The sequence below is a fragment of the Esox lucius genome, chromosome 9, assembly GCF_011004845.1.
Source record: "Esox lucius isolate fEsoLuc1 chromosome 9, fEsoLuc1.pri, whole genome shotgun sequence".
Lineage (NCBI taxonomy): Eukaryota > Metazoa > Chordata > Actinopteri > Esociformes > Esocidae > Esox > Esox lucius.
In genome coordinates, this window is record NC_047577.1 from 10,960,396 (window position 1) to 10,973,731 (window position 13,336).

A 13,336-nucleotide genomic window follows, 5' to 3' on the forward strand; every position below is an offset into this window, starting at 1 on the left:
TCCTTTGTTGTGGATTCCAGGAAATACTAAAAAACCTCCCTGAACTCAGCCTTTTGGTGCTCTCTTAGCCGTTCTGCATGCGCGAACAGATATAGGAGCTGGGTAGATTTGATGTGGACCGTGAGTCGTCCATGGAAGCCGATGGCGATTTGACGGGCGGTTATTTACGAGGCCTTTCATTATGCCAGTGGCAAACCTTTAATACGTGTGCTAATGTTAGCCCCTATAAACACTCCACCTGTCCCCACCACAAACTACCTAACAGATGGCAGTTTTAGTGTTCCAAGCAAAATACAAGCCTCGCAGGCCGCCCTTTGGTGATCCCACATGAATGTGTCGGTGGGAAAGCTGTTGATTCACGGGCAAACTCTTGGTAGCTTCACATTTGTTTGTGACATCTGTTGTCCGATGTTAAAGTCGAGCTCCAGGTTTACTCTCTGTGAAAGTTGGTGCGGTGTCTAATGCTAGATTTAAGTGGTTTTAAGTGTTTCTCTGACACGCTAATTAAATACAGTGAAGTTGTAGATAAACAGTCGGGTGACGTTACGATTTAATGCTTGAAAACGTGCATTGACAGATGAAAACATTTGATTATTTACCGTGGTAATTAATACCATTACCATTTTGTTGACAGGGGTAAAAAACCATGTGAATATCCGTCCTACCATGTGAATATGTGCCTCCTACCTGTTGATCTGTGACCTTCTACAGGCTCTGATCACAGATCAGATCACGACGACAACAAACGAAATTAACGTTGGCTTACATTTAAAGCCCAACCCGATTGAGTCACACGGATCTTCGGGAAATGGGTTTAGTAGACCAACCACCGGGGGCTTATTATGTTCCGTAATGTGATCCTGTGGAGTGGCCGCGCCCTGAATTCACCAGGAGAGATGTGATGGCCCGCTGTGGTCTGCACCCTGGTCCTTCAGGGACACGATTCAAACATTCATCGACATTTGGACGATCCAACAGCTTCGCCTCTTGAAACGTAGCGTAAGATATTGATTGGTTGAGAGAGAGCGCTGTGCGGCTGCAGCCCCGACGGAAAAAGTAATCGCCATCGTTTGGCTGTATTTCAAAAGTGAATAAAAAGTGAATAATTTCTACTAATTTGTCTTCAAAATAAAAGCTGACAATATTCACATGATTACCTACACCACCTTTTCTACCTGGACCTTTAAATCAGGGAAAAATGTGAAACGATGTCTCCATATGGTTGTGAGGTCCAAAAATGTATTTGGGACAACAAAAGTGCTATTTAGGTAAAACATGTCCAAGTCATCTGTAATTTTGTAGATGGCACCAATCAGATATAATAATGTCTCTGGGAGAGTTGACACAAGATGACATTTCAAGGGAACAGTTAGAAAATCTCGTTTTGATATCAAGTAATTTTAAGGCAATTTTTTTCAAACAGTATTATTCAATCCATATGATAGCAACACATATAAAAGGGACATATGTGGTTTTAAAAAGTTAGATCTATAATTTAAAAAAACAAGATCCACAAAAACATTTACTTCAGGTTCATAATCATGGAATGTTTTATATATTAATATACACAATTTGATGGAGTTTTTTCCATTTAGAAGTAGTTTTCTATGTCTTATGCCATATTGCAGCTGTTATTATAATCAGAACGGTGTATTTGAACCTTCATCAACTTCAAAAAGCATTGTAGTGTAATTCAATGACAGGGTAGGGTTTAAGATGTATAGTTCAAAGAAAATCTACTCCACCCTGGCCTTGTTGCCAAGGATGTTCTGTGGACATAATGTACTGTAATTCTGTCAAATGTGCCTTTAAAGAGTTGACATTGTTTTGTGTGTCAAAGCCTTAATCAGAGTGTTAAAGGGAACAGTTAATTCTGTATAACTGAATCTTGTAGAATAATGATAGAAACCCTCTGTCTGACCCAACGCCACCATGCAGCCAGTCCATTTGCAAGACTTATATTCTTTCTTTCACCTTAACGACTTTAACAGCCTATTGCTGTAGCTGTTTACAGAGACCTGACCGCAGGTTTCTCTGTGTTTGAGTGTGTGAGTGTGTGTGTGTGTGTGTGTGTGAGAGAGAGAGAGAGAGCTAGCCTAGCATTGGCAAAGGGCCATTGATAGAATTATCACTCTCACATCTGAAACCGTCAAACTCCTGCGCTGGGCCAGAGGCAGTTATACGATAGATATTAAACCCTGTAGGCAATCAGGGCTTTGGACGGATTAACGTTGTGGTTTTGGGGATGAGTCAAAGGCAGCAGCACAGTAGCAGTGTTGTTAAAACACCACCTACTAATGTTCGGGCTGAAGATCTTCGTAATAATATTGGGTTGTAAATTCTTTGTTCCAATCTTCAGGGTCGTGTTCATCTAGGTCTTTGGATGTAACGTCTTGGTTTTCTAATCCTGAAGTGTTAAGATTTTGGTATTTATCTTGGGGTGATCCTTGTACTTTTTAGGGTTCTAACCGTGGTTTGGGGTTAGGGTCTTAGGGGACAGTACCAGCGCAGTAACACGTTCTATTCACAACTCATCACGTGCTAGTCTACACAACCTCAGATGTATTAGTGCTGCTTATTGAAAACACTTAGCTATGCAGACCTGCTGTTTGGAGACTCACCTCCCGTTTTACCTGTCTTCCAGCATGAGAAGAGCATCGCAACATCACGTTGGATATTTCTTAGTGTTTTTTTACATTGCAGGACCGTTGAGTTGGGGGTGGACTTGGCCGTCAAAGGGAACATGTAGAACAGTGGGATTATTCGTACCCGATCCCCGTAGCCCCTCTTCCCTCTGAACACGCCACCTCTCGTAAGAACCTTGGTCGGTGTCGGGTTTTCTCGGGACAAGTTCTTTGTGAAGACAACTGCATTGATCCTGGCCCTGGTTACGGTTACATGCTCAGACCTGGGCCCAGACCCATGGGAATCAGACACCACCCTGTCCCGCATGTGGGCCTGTCTGTCAGGCTAATTGGACGGCCTGTCCCTGGCTACTGTCATGGTTGAAGACAGCTAATTCAAACCATGACCAGGGGGCCAATCACTGTTTTTACGTGAATTCTTTGCAGTGGGAATCCATCTGTAGCATGCTTTGACAGGCGTTTTACTGTATGATTTTATATTTTCATTCTTTTTAACGGCGAGGGCTTGGGAAAGGGCTTCGTAGCGGGGGCTTTGGTGCATGTGACAAATGCAATTGGATTACAGAGGTCAGAGGTTTACTTCAGTCATGGGCGGCTCTTAACTGGGCATGTAGGATGCTTAGGTGCTGTTCAGTTGTTTATTGTTTGTTTCTGTGAACATGACCTGAAGCTGAACTCCAGCCCGTACAAACGATCTACAGAAGACAGATACGGTAGTTTCTGGCCACAGAACATCATGTGAATCTCAAAAGTGGCACAATAACTGTATTTTAAAGGGACCTGAAAGGTTGGTTTGCATCAAGGATACTGTCCCGGTACGGGGGCTCAGCAGTGAAGACACTGTAGTTCCATTTCTTTGTAATTACGTCACTGGATTGATGAATCAAAAGCCACCAATGTTAAATGACTTTTTTCTCTTTTGTAGTATAGTGTCTGACCCGATGGTACAACTGCGCTGTATATATACAGGAAGCGCTCTGCATGCTTGAGCCAGCCCTCTGTTCACTGATTGATTGGTACCATATGTGGACCAATCACGATCCAGTGCCTCGGCCGTTGTGGGGAAGTGTTCAACGCCCTCGTCATTGTAGGCCAGGTGTATTCACCTCGGTGCCGAAACAGGGTGTGTCTTCACTCCACCAATGGGGGGGAGAGAGGAGAGTTTGAGGGGGGGTGGAGGAGGTTAAGGAGCAGAAGGGGTTGCTATACTTGGCGATCCAGGGAGATTAGCGACAAAGAGGACTTGGATGTCTGTTGTGTGAGTGTGTGTGTGTGTGTGCTTGCGTGTGCGCGCGCATACGTGCATGCTCTGTGGATGTCTGGGCCTTGTCAGTATTCTAAAATGATCATTGTCCTGCTGTCATGGTGACCGTATCAGGGTCTATTAATATCGGAGCCCCTGAGGTGTTAGCAGACACTCAAGGGGTGGAGGGATGTGTCCCATTCTGTAGCTGAGGGTGTGATAATGCTGAAGGGGTATTACACAACAACCTGGAGGAGTCTGCATTTCTGCATTTCTCTAAAACAGCGGACCTGTTTTCAAACATTGGCATTTGTCTTTCCTGGACTGTCATGTTTTCTTATAGACAGAAGCATGTCTGTAATTGATCTGTGTTTTGGAGTGTGAGTAATGTTAAATATTCATACATTTCATAAATCTCAGTATTTGTTTTACAATAATAAACATAATAAGTAAAGCTTTTGTCTTATCTGTCTTTATTTAGACATTTCCTCCACGGAAATCGGTCCCAGGCCGAGTTGTCCACATATGCAATCTCCCAGAGGGCAGCTGCACAGAGAATGATGTCATCAACCTGGGACTGCCTTTCGGCAAAGTCACCAACTACATCCTCATGCGCTCCACCCATCAGGTACAGAGTCTTTTTTTTTTTAATGCATTTTTCTTTTAAAGTAAACAAGTGCCTAACCCAAGGCTTCCAGTCCCAGATGAGACAAAATGGCAGCTTGTTTTTGGTCCAACCAGATGAGATACAAACTACTCAGGCCTTTCCAAAAGACTGCTAGCAGTGGACTTTAGAATTGGGAATGGCCCTGAGGACAAACCTGTGCTTTCGCAATAATATGTTGTGCACCTAAAATGAGATCTGGTGTCTGAAGAGTGTTTTTGAAAATGTAAAAAACGATGTAACTGTTACAATACACAAAAAGGCTTTTATAATAGAATTGAAGTACTCTGAAACTCCCACAGTGTTTTGTAATAGAGCAGATGTACTCTGAAACATTCACAGTGTTTTGTAACAACATAAGAAGTACTCCAAAACATTGACAGTGTTTCCCCAGTCTGAATATTTGCGGTATACCCAAGGTACATGGAGTTAACAGCCAGTGTTGAGCACAGGCCCTTTCTGGTATGCTACGGTATTGGCAGGGTCAAATAGTGTCGTGACATTTTCTTAATCATCAACTTGACATCTCACTCAGTCTGTAGTTTTGTTTATCAGATACTATTTTAACTTTACCCGCTGATCATTTTCAAGGGGCTCACCAGTGATACTAAAATCATGAGTGCTGTTTACCCAGAATTCATTTCAGCTGGATAGTAACTGTTCCCTGTGATTTACAATACTAATTAAACGTGATAGCCCGGCTGGGATTTTAGGAGATTGGCTGAGACCTTGTAGATATGTCAATGGAAAGGACTTTAAGCTGTCACAGAATGTCATCTAAATGCAGTTTGTCCCACAGGCGTTTTTGGAGATGGCATACATCGAAGCGGCCCAGGCTATGGTTCAATACTACCAGCTGTCTCCAGCCACCATCAATGATCAGAAACTACTAATCCGGATGTCCAAGAGATACAAAGAGTTACAGCTCAAGGTGAGCTAAACCCACGTATTGTATACTGACAATTGTTCATTTTCAGTTCAGTTAATGTGGATTCAGTAGGGATAGCTCATTCAGGAACAACTGCCTCTGTCGTTTGTTTTGCATATGCACATTTTCATTTGGGGGACACTTTGGTCAATGAGACCTCGTATTGAAGACCGGTGCTGTATTCTGTCAATATGTTTTAGTGTTTAACACTGTTCCCTCTGTATCTAGAAACCAGGCAAAGATGTGGACACGATCATCCAGGACATCAATTCTCAGAGGGAAAGGGACGAGATGCAGGAGGTTGATCAGTAAGACAACACATCCTTCTTTCTTTGTCTCTCTTTTCCTCTGTTTGCACTTGCATGTCCTCGGTGGCCTGGCTAGAATGACGGACAAAAGCTGCATAGTGGATCAAAATGTTTGCTGTCTGTTCCTCCCTCTCAGCTACATGCCAGAGAGGGCACGGTCCCGTAGTCCCATCAGCCGCTCCCTGAGCCCACGCTCCCACAGCCCGAGCTTCACCTCCTGTAGCTCTGCCCACAGTCCTCCTGGGGCCCCCTGCCGAGGAGGGCCGGAGCGGGGGTGCGGCAACGGGCCACGACGGGGCTCCTGGGACTGGACCGCGCAACACATGAGAAGGGGAGACGAGGAGCGGGAAAGAGACCGGGAGAGGGAAGAGGCGGCGTGGAGGAACGGAGGCGTGGCGGACGACGACAGGTCTAACGGGAGGATGCACGATCGACGGAACAAGCCGTACCCGAAACCCCCGGAGCGAATCAGTCCGCGCTCGGCGGAGGAAAGAGGAAGTGGAGGAGGCGAAGGCATGAGGGGAGGGAACCGGGGTGGGGACTGGCACCCCCACCCCCGGGGTAGCCCTCAGGGCATGCCCCACTACCCCTCCTACAGGAACATGGATGAGGATGAGGACTTCTACAAAAAAGAGCAAGTGTACAAGCCGGAGATGCCCTTGAGGCCGCAGTATGAGAGGCATGAGGAGGGGAGAACCAAGACGAAGAGGAGGGACGGAGGCGACTACCACAGTAGACCCAGGCACCAGGAGTCACAGCCCCCTCCCGCCAAGACAGCCGAGAACAGGAGACAGGAGGGAGGCAGGAGCAAGAAACCAACCAAGAGGCATGACACAGAGAAACCGGAGAAAGAGGCTACGGAACATAATGTGAGAATCTTTTTCTGTTTTGTGTTGTTGGAAATCAGCCGAACTACATTTGAGGTGTTATTTCAACCGTGCTGCCTGCTCACCTGTAATCCACAATGTAATCCACAATGTAATCCACAATGTATTCCACAATGTAATCCACAATGTTCACTGTTTGGTTCACAGGGAGCAACCGCCGAGGACCAGCCGTCAAAAGAGAAGTCTGCGTCTCCGCCACGAAGCGCTAAGCACGAGGGAGAAAGGGCCGCTGAAGCGGAGTGGGAGAGTGGCGAGGACACGGAAGGCGAGTGCTGGTACCCAAAGAACATGGAGGAGCTGGTCACTGTCGACGAGGTCGGGGAGGATGACTCCATCATTGAACCGGACCTCCCCGAGCTGCAGGAGCACGACGACCCGTCGCTCTCGGCCACGGGCCCTACAGGGGAGGTGGCGGAGGAGGCTCTGCGGACGGCCTCCAAACCCTGTCCTGAGATTGAGTCGGCCCCAAGAGAGGAGACGGAGTCAGGGAGAGGAGGTGGCGTCAGTGGGCTGGGGGATTCTGCGCACACAGAGAAGGCAGAGGATATTTTGACATCGCCCGAAGCCTCTCGTCTGCCCCCTCCACCTCCCCCTCTACCGGCTGTCTCAGTGGCTTCAGAAACGGCCGGTTCAAAGCTGAATGATTTTCCTACCCTGGAGTTCAAGGCAGCCCTCGAGGAGACATGTTTGACTGGGCAGACACCAGTGCACGACACACTGAACAATCATGTCAGCGCACGTGAAAGCAACAAGACACAGGAAGAAATACACAAGATGGAGGATGTGGAGAAGCAAGTCCCAGCCACAGTGACAGACCGTAAAGACTCCCAGCCTGAGGCAGGTACTCCTGCAAGAGGTAATGAACACTTTCAAGGGGGACATTTTGTTTTTATTTCACGTTTTACTGGCAGGGAATCTTCACCTTCATGAATTTGCGATTTTCCTATTGTGACCAATTGTGATGGTGACCAATTAGCTGTTGCACATTTTTCATTGAAGATTAGCCAATGTTTCTAATGTTCGCTTCTCTTTCGCAGTTGTCCAGAATTTGACACACATCGCATGTCCTATAAACCAGCCAGACACTAAGGCATATTCCCCTTCTATGGAGCAGGAGAAGGCTATTAGTGAACACAGCATCCCTCTAGGTAAGCACAGGGTTAATTTCTTCATCTAGGTGGGGTACGGGCAACATGTGACCTGCGGGGGGGAAACTGGCCTGCAGATACAGGTTTAAAAACAACCACAAACTACCACTGTTGAGAGTTGGAATAGCAGAATTCACAAGGTGCGTTTTTCAAATGTGTTCGAGCATCGGCCGGTCAGTTGTTTGTATTAGAAACCAGAGTTTGTTAGTCGCCCTCACTCAGATACCAGTTAAACAAAAACTACAAATAATTCTCTCACTGAAATGTGTAAATCTTGAAACATGCAATTAGCTGTAACACTGCCTTTATTGTCAATCTTTTTTGATGCCGCCTGCAATCTGGACTGTAGCTTTAAGGCAAGTGGCAGTTGCGCCCTTGGCCTCTGGGGATAAATTAAGTAGATTTAATGAATTATGGTTATTAATGAAAGGCCCGACGCTAACTTTGCCCAGAGTGTGTTGTGCTGTGTGTGGTGACTTCAGCTGCCCAGTTGTTAAGTGCAAGGTGTGAACTGTACCCCTGAGGTATGTATTCAAGTCTGGAATGACATAGACACATGTAACACATGGCTTACTGGGCCGGACCTACTGTTACGGGTCTGAAAATGGCACAGCAGACACCCGTTGTTTACATGAGAAATATTTTTACCACAAGGCGACCATGATGACTTTTGAGAGAGAGGTTGTGTGTGTGTGTGTGTGTTGGGGGGGGTAGGTGTTTCACAGCCAACTCCTGTGGTCATTGTTAGCATGGCTAAGATGGATGCAGAGCTTAGTAATGTCTGGCTGTGGTGTGGTTTTCTCCCATGAGAGATACACTGACTGTGCGGATGATCCAGAACAGCTTGAGGAGACACCTGTCCCTGACTCCTGCTGGTTTTCGCCCTCGTACACAAAATGTTCTCGAGACTCAAGTCGACGCCAAAAAACGAATTTGCGTCAACCTTTAAGGACTGGAGCGTGCAAACCTCCGCATTGAGAAAAAACACTGTGTCGAGTTCATTCGACTGACCACATTTCTTATCAGCTATTGACTTCCTGTTACGCCGGCCAATCTCTTATTCTGTTACACTCTGTTCTCCGTGAGGACTGAGCTCTCCAGTTGGCTCGTTGCTTTTGTGGCAGTTATCTGATTCGTTCGTTTGCTGTCTTAGGGGTGGAGTTCATCGTGCCCAGGACTGGGTTCTACTGTAAGCTGTGTGGCCTGTTTTACACCAGCGAGGAGACAGCCAAGACCTCTCACTGTCGCAGCACCGTGCACTACCGGAACCTGCAAGTATGCTAACACCCTTGTCCTCACAGGTTCATAGGAGTAGAATTGATGAGCAGGAAAAAGTAGAGGAAGAGGAGGATGACAATGAGTAGTAGTAGGAGGAGGAGGAGGAGAAGAAAACGAAAACTTCCATACAACCTCTGACACGAGGTTTTGCGAAAATACAGTTTGTGTGATGTTTATTAGTATAGGACGGAGGGTAAGCTTAGAAACGTTTATTTGCAGTTTCAGTTCCCTACCCCATCATGTGACCAAGCGCAAGAGAGCAGTCATTCAGTGACAGGATTAGTCCACCACAGACGGGATGAATTGCCGTCCAGCCGGCAGACACACACACACACACATCACACGCACACACGGTCGCACGTGCAAAAAACTGTCATCGTCACCCGGAGCAATTAGTCTTAACTGTGGGTGGGGGAAGAAGAAAAAAAAAGAGAACAACTAAATCAAAGTCCTAGATGGGGAGGGGCCTGGCACTGCACAGGGTGGGGCGTCGGGAAAAGGAGACCTGTGTTGAGTGAGTGGACTAGAGGGTGTTAGCTCTGCTCCCACAGGACTCCCAAAAGGCCCCTTACAACTGGCCCAGCTGCCCTGCTCTTTCCTCGGGGCCAAGTTGAATGTAGGCAATGTAGAGGCCAGGTATCAGTCAGAAGGCCTGCATTGATAAGTGTTCACTTTCTGGCTGCGCGTCCAGTGAAAGGAAAACATCCTAAAAAAGCTCCTTTGTAATCGGTCAGCTGCCTCTGTTCTTTCCTGTGGGACCTTATTCGCGAAGAGGCAATGTACAGGATAACGTGCCGCCAACTGACAGTTGTTAGGCCCGTTGTGCCTGATCATCAAGTAAAGTAATAACATCCTGAAAGTTTATTCCCAACTGGCTCTCGGTTCAGCTGGCCAGGGTCCTTGTGACCAGCTGTGAACAGGCAGTGGAAGGGGCAGCCCTGAACCAGAGGAAGGTCTCATCACAGTGCTGATTGCTGGGGTTGTATAGGGTTACCTATTTGAGTCCATCTACCAGGGAGACCCAAACACACACACGCATACACGCACAGCCCTGCACAGCTGAAGCATTCCCGAAGGGAAAAATTACTCCTTCACATTTGATAGATTACTTTCCAATGGTAAGAAAACAGCAAGAACACTTGTGCTGTTTGTCAAAAAAAAGTAAAGTTGTGAGGGGATCTGTGTGTGTGTATGGGTGTGTGGTGGGGGGGGGGGGACAACAACATGCTGCTAACTGCTTAGCCGACAGAAGGTTGGAAATATTTTTTTTTGTTCTAAGACTGAGAGAGAAATTATGCTGAATGTAGTATGTCTATCCAAGAAGCACCTGTCTCTATTAGCACATTCCACTCTTTTTGGTTGTAGCCCCCCCCCCCCTCGACTGTGAAGCAGCACCTCCTCTGGTGGAAGGGTTTTAATGGCAGGGTTGGTTGTTCTGCCCCCTCATGCACGCTCATAATTTTCTTGGCTCTATGGGAATATGCATAACAAACTCAAAACAGAATTTATATTTCCAATATATATTTAAAATCAAAAGGACATTCCTGAGAGTCAGGCGATGATTTTAGGACAAGTATCCCAGTTCATGTGAAACTCACTGCTAGTATATACAAAACACCACAGCATTTCCTCTGTTCTTTTCACAGAAGTACCTGTCTCAGCTGGCAGAGGAGAGTCTACTAGATGCACTTGTCGACCCCGCTGCTGTTGAGTGATCTCTGACCCCTGACCTATACTCATACAGTGCTGCCAAGTTGATAGACTGGTTCATGTTCAGTGTGTAACATAGAATGACCTGTGAAACGGTGTGTAGCGCACTTGCGTGCGTGTGTGTGTGTGTGTGTGTGCAGGTTATGCCCGAGGACAACTCAAAGAGACAAAGGAATGGCATTTCAGATGGTGCAGAGAGTCTGAATGACACATGGGATGGAAATCATAAGGTCAGATGCACTGGACCCAGAGAGAAGAGAGTATCTATGACTTATTGCTGAATATCTCAGCAATATGTTTTGTACACGGCATAATTATATTTACTGTGATTTTAGGAAGGTTCAGTAATGTTTTGTATGATGTTGCAGTACTAAAACTAAGAAAAGGAAAATGGAAAAGTCACCAAATATTTGTTAAATGGTGCCCCTATCACATGCACCTGAAATAGTTTGCAGTAAGGAAATAATTATGGAAGTTTTTTCATCATCACAATAAAGCATTTGGCCTTTTAAGTATGTCAGAAATTACAGTATATAGTGAATTTAAACTAATTAGAGCTTTCTAAATATTGTTAAAATCATTTGAATGACTTTGAAATTTTGTTTTTGTATAGGTGTCAGGGATATTACATAATTTTCTTTTTTTGCTGTAAAGTGCTTTGGAACATAGGCTGTCTGCTGTTGAGAGATTTTTTAGAGCATAAAGTTATCCTCAGGTTGATTTCATTTGAAGGTTGAATTTTGAATGTATATTTTATTACACAGTATTTCTGTGTATACTTGGAAGGTATGAAGGTCTACCTTTGTTTTAGCCTGTTGTGCCTGTTCAGTGGACAAAATGGAATAAGGTTCCAGACACTGACAAAGACATTAGTCTGAAGTGGTATAGCCTGATTCTTCAAAGGACAGGTGAAGATTTGCCAAAGTATTGCCAATACGCTTTATTCAGGTTTACATCTATTGTTTTCCCACCCTGTATTAGATTTAATTTAATTACTTTGAAAACTTTGTGAATTATAAAGCTTGTCACAACCAGGTTTAATATTTTAAAGCGTTTTTGAAAATGTAAAGAAACTTGAACTGGACCATCTGTGTTATTTAAGAGTTGAGACTTAAATTAAGTGTGGTTTTAAAGTCAGTAAAATATATTTTTGTTGGGGAAGGGTTTGAAACTTGCTTTCTCTTTCTCTGTGTTTTCTAAACTGTGAATGTTGCTCCAAGTTTTAAGGTTTGAAGACATTCTTTTGTTTAACTTTTCTTATGGCAATTTTCTGATGCAAACCTTTAAATAAACATGTTATCAGAGCAAGTCTGCTGTGTGTGTTATTTAAGCTGTACAGACAGTCTCACCTAGGCACAGATTCCATGCAGAATGTATGCCAATAAATGTGAGCGCAATAAATTACCTAATCTAATGATTTGTGTAAAAGTTTAGCAGCAGAGTAAAGCAGCAGATACACAGTGTGACATTTTCTCAATGAACAATTAAATAATGATGTGGAGATTGCAGAATACTTCATTTGGTTTGTCAGATAGTGTGGAGAAACAAAACTGTAAAAGAGGGTTTAAAAATTTCACATTTGTACGGTCATTGGCCGTTAATGACTTTTATGCTTTGAAGAGAGCTCCCCCAAGTGTTAAAGCAGGATATTGCACTTGCCAGAGGACTGTTCCCTCTTTTATAATGAGCGCCCTAATCACAGGATCACCCCATTGAAATTGCCCCATAGAAAACTCACCTAACAGTGACTTCACCCTGTCTCAGACATCACCACCATAATCCCAATCAAAATGAGATTCAAGTGAGCAGCAGGTCGTTTGGGGAGGGGCACTGCTTTTAGCTGGAAAGACTTCCCAAACAGACAGACATTTAAGTGCCACTTTAAAACAGCTTTTGATAATTAAATTGCATACTGATATCAACTGGACTTCAATCACTGACATTTAAAGTTAGGTAGGACACATAATACAATAAACTCGATTTCTTTTTTTTACATTTCCCATTAACCACTTATTATAACTAATTTGACTATTTCAAATTTGTATCACACATTGCTATCCACACATTTGTATCACACATTGCTATTGAATAGTGGGCAGCTGAAAGAATAAGTTTGAGGAAAATGTTACTTACAAATACATACAACTAATTTTGAAAGTTCCTTGACTGACTGTTATATGACTGTAACGAGCAGTTAATTACACATATAATCTGTCTATTACATTACAGGCTCAAATATTTTACCAGACATGTAGTTCATTTATAGGTTATAAATTACACTATAGTGAAAGATATGTGTGAGTTAATGTGAGGTGTCAAAGACAATAGTTCAGACAATTTTACGATAATTTAACGGTAATACCTTTTTGTCTGTTACATTAAAAAAGTGTTGCTGCTACCCATCAACCATAACAATAGGGGGCAGCACTAGATCATTTGGAACACAAGATCATCAACAGAGAAAATTCGAGAAGTTAAGTCCCATCCGGGATTTTAATAGGTGCCATTGTAACAACGCCTCCATT

The 13,336-nt window shown here is 44.4% G+C and overlaps 1 protein-coding gene across 2 annotated transcripts in view; it reads left to right on the forward strand.

Annotated features, from left to right (window-relative positions):
* rbm20 (RNA binding motif protein 20) overlaps positions 1–12,113 on the forward strand; it is a 56,125-nt gene extending 44,012 nt beyond the window's left edge. For both annotated transcript variants that reach the window (XM_010872759.4, XM_020049893.2), the window contains exons 7-14: positions 4,370–4,516; positions 5,352–5,483; positions 5,709–5,788; positions 5,925–6,657; positions 6,823–7,531; positions 7,713–7,823; positions 8,977–9,098; positions 10,748–12,113. In XM_010872759.4, coding sequence (XP_010871061.2) covers positions 4,370–4,516; positions 5,352–5,483; positions 5,709–5,788; positions 5,925–6,657; positions 6,823–7,531; positions 7,713–7,823; positions 8,977–9,098; positions 10,748–10,816 — 2,103 coding nt within the window. In that variant the 3' untranslated portion in view covers positions 10,817–12,113. The remainder of the gene's footprint in view (positions 1–4,369; positions 4,517–5,351; positions 5,484–5,708; positions 5,789–5,924; positions 6,658–6,822; positions 7,532–7,712; positions 7,824–8,976; positions 9,099–10,747) is intronic.
* The last annotated feature ends 1,223 nt before the right edge of the window (positions 12,114–13,336 follow it).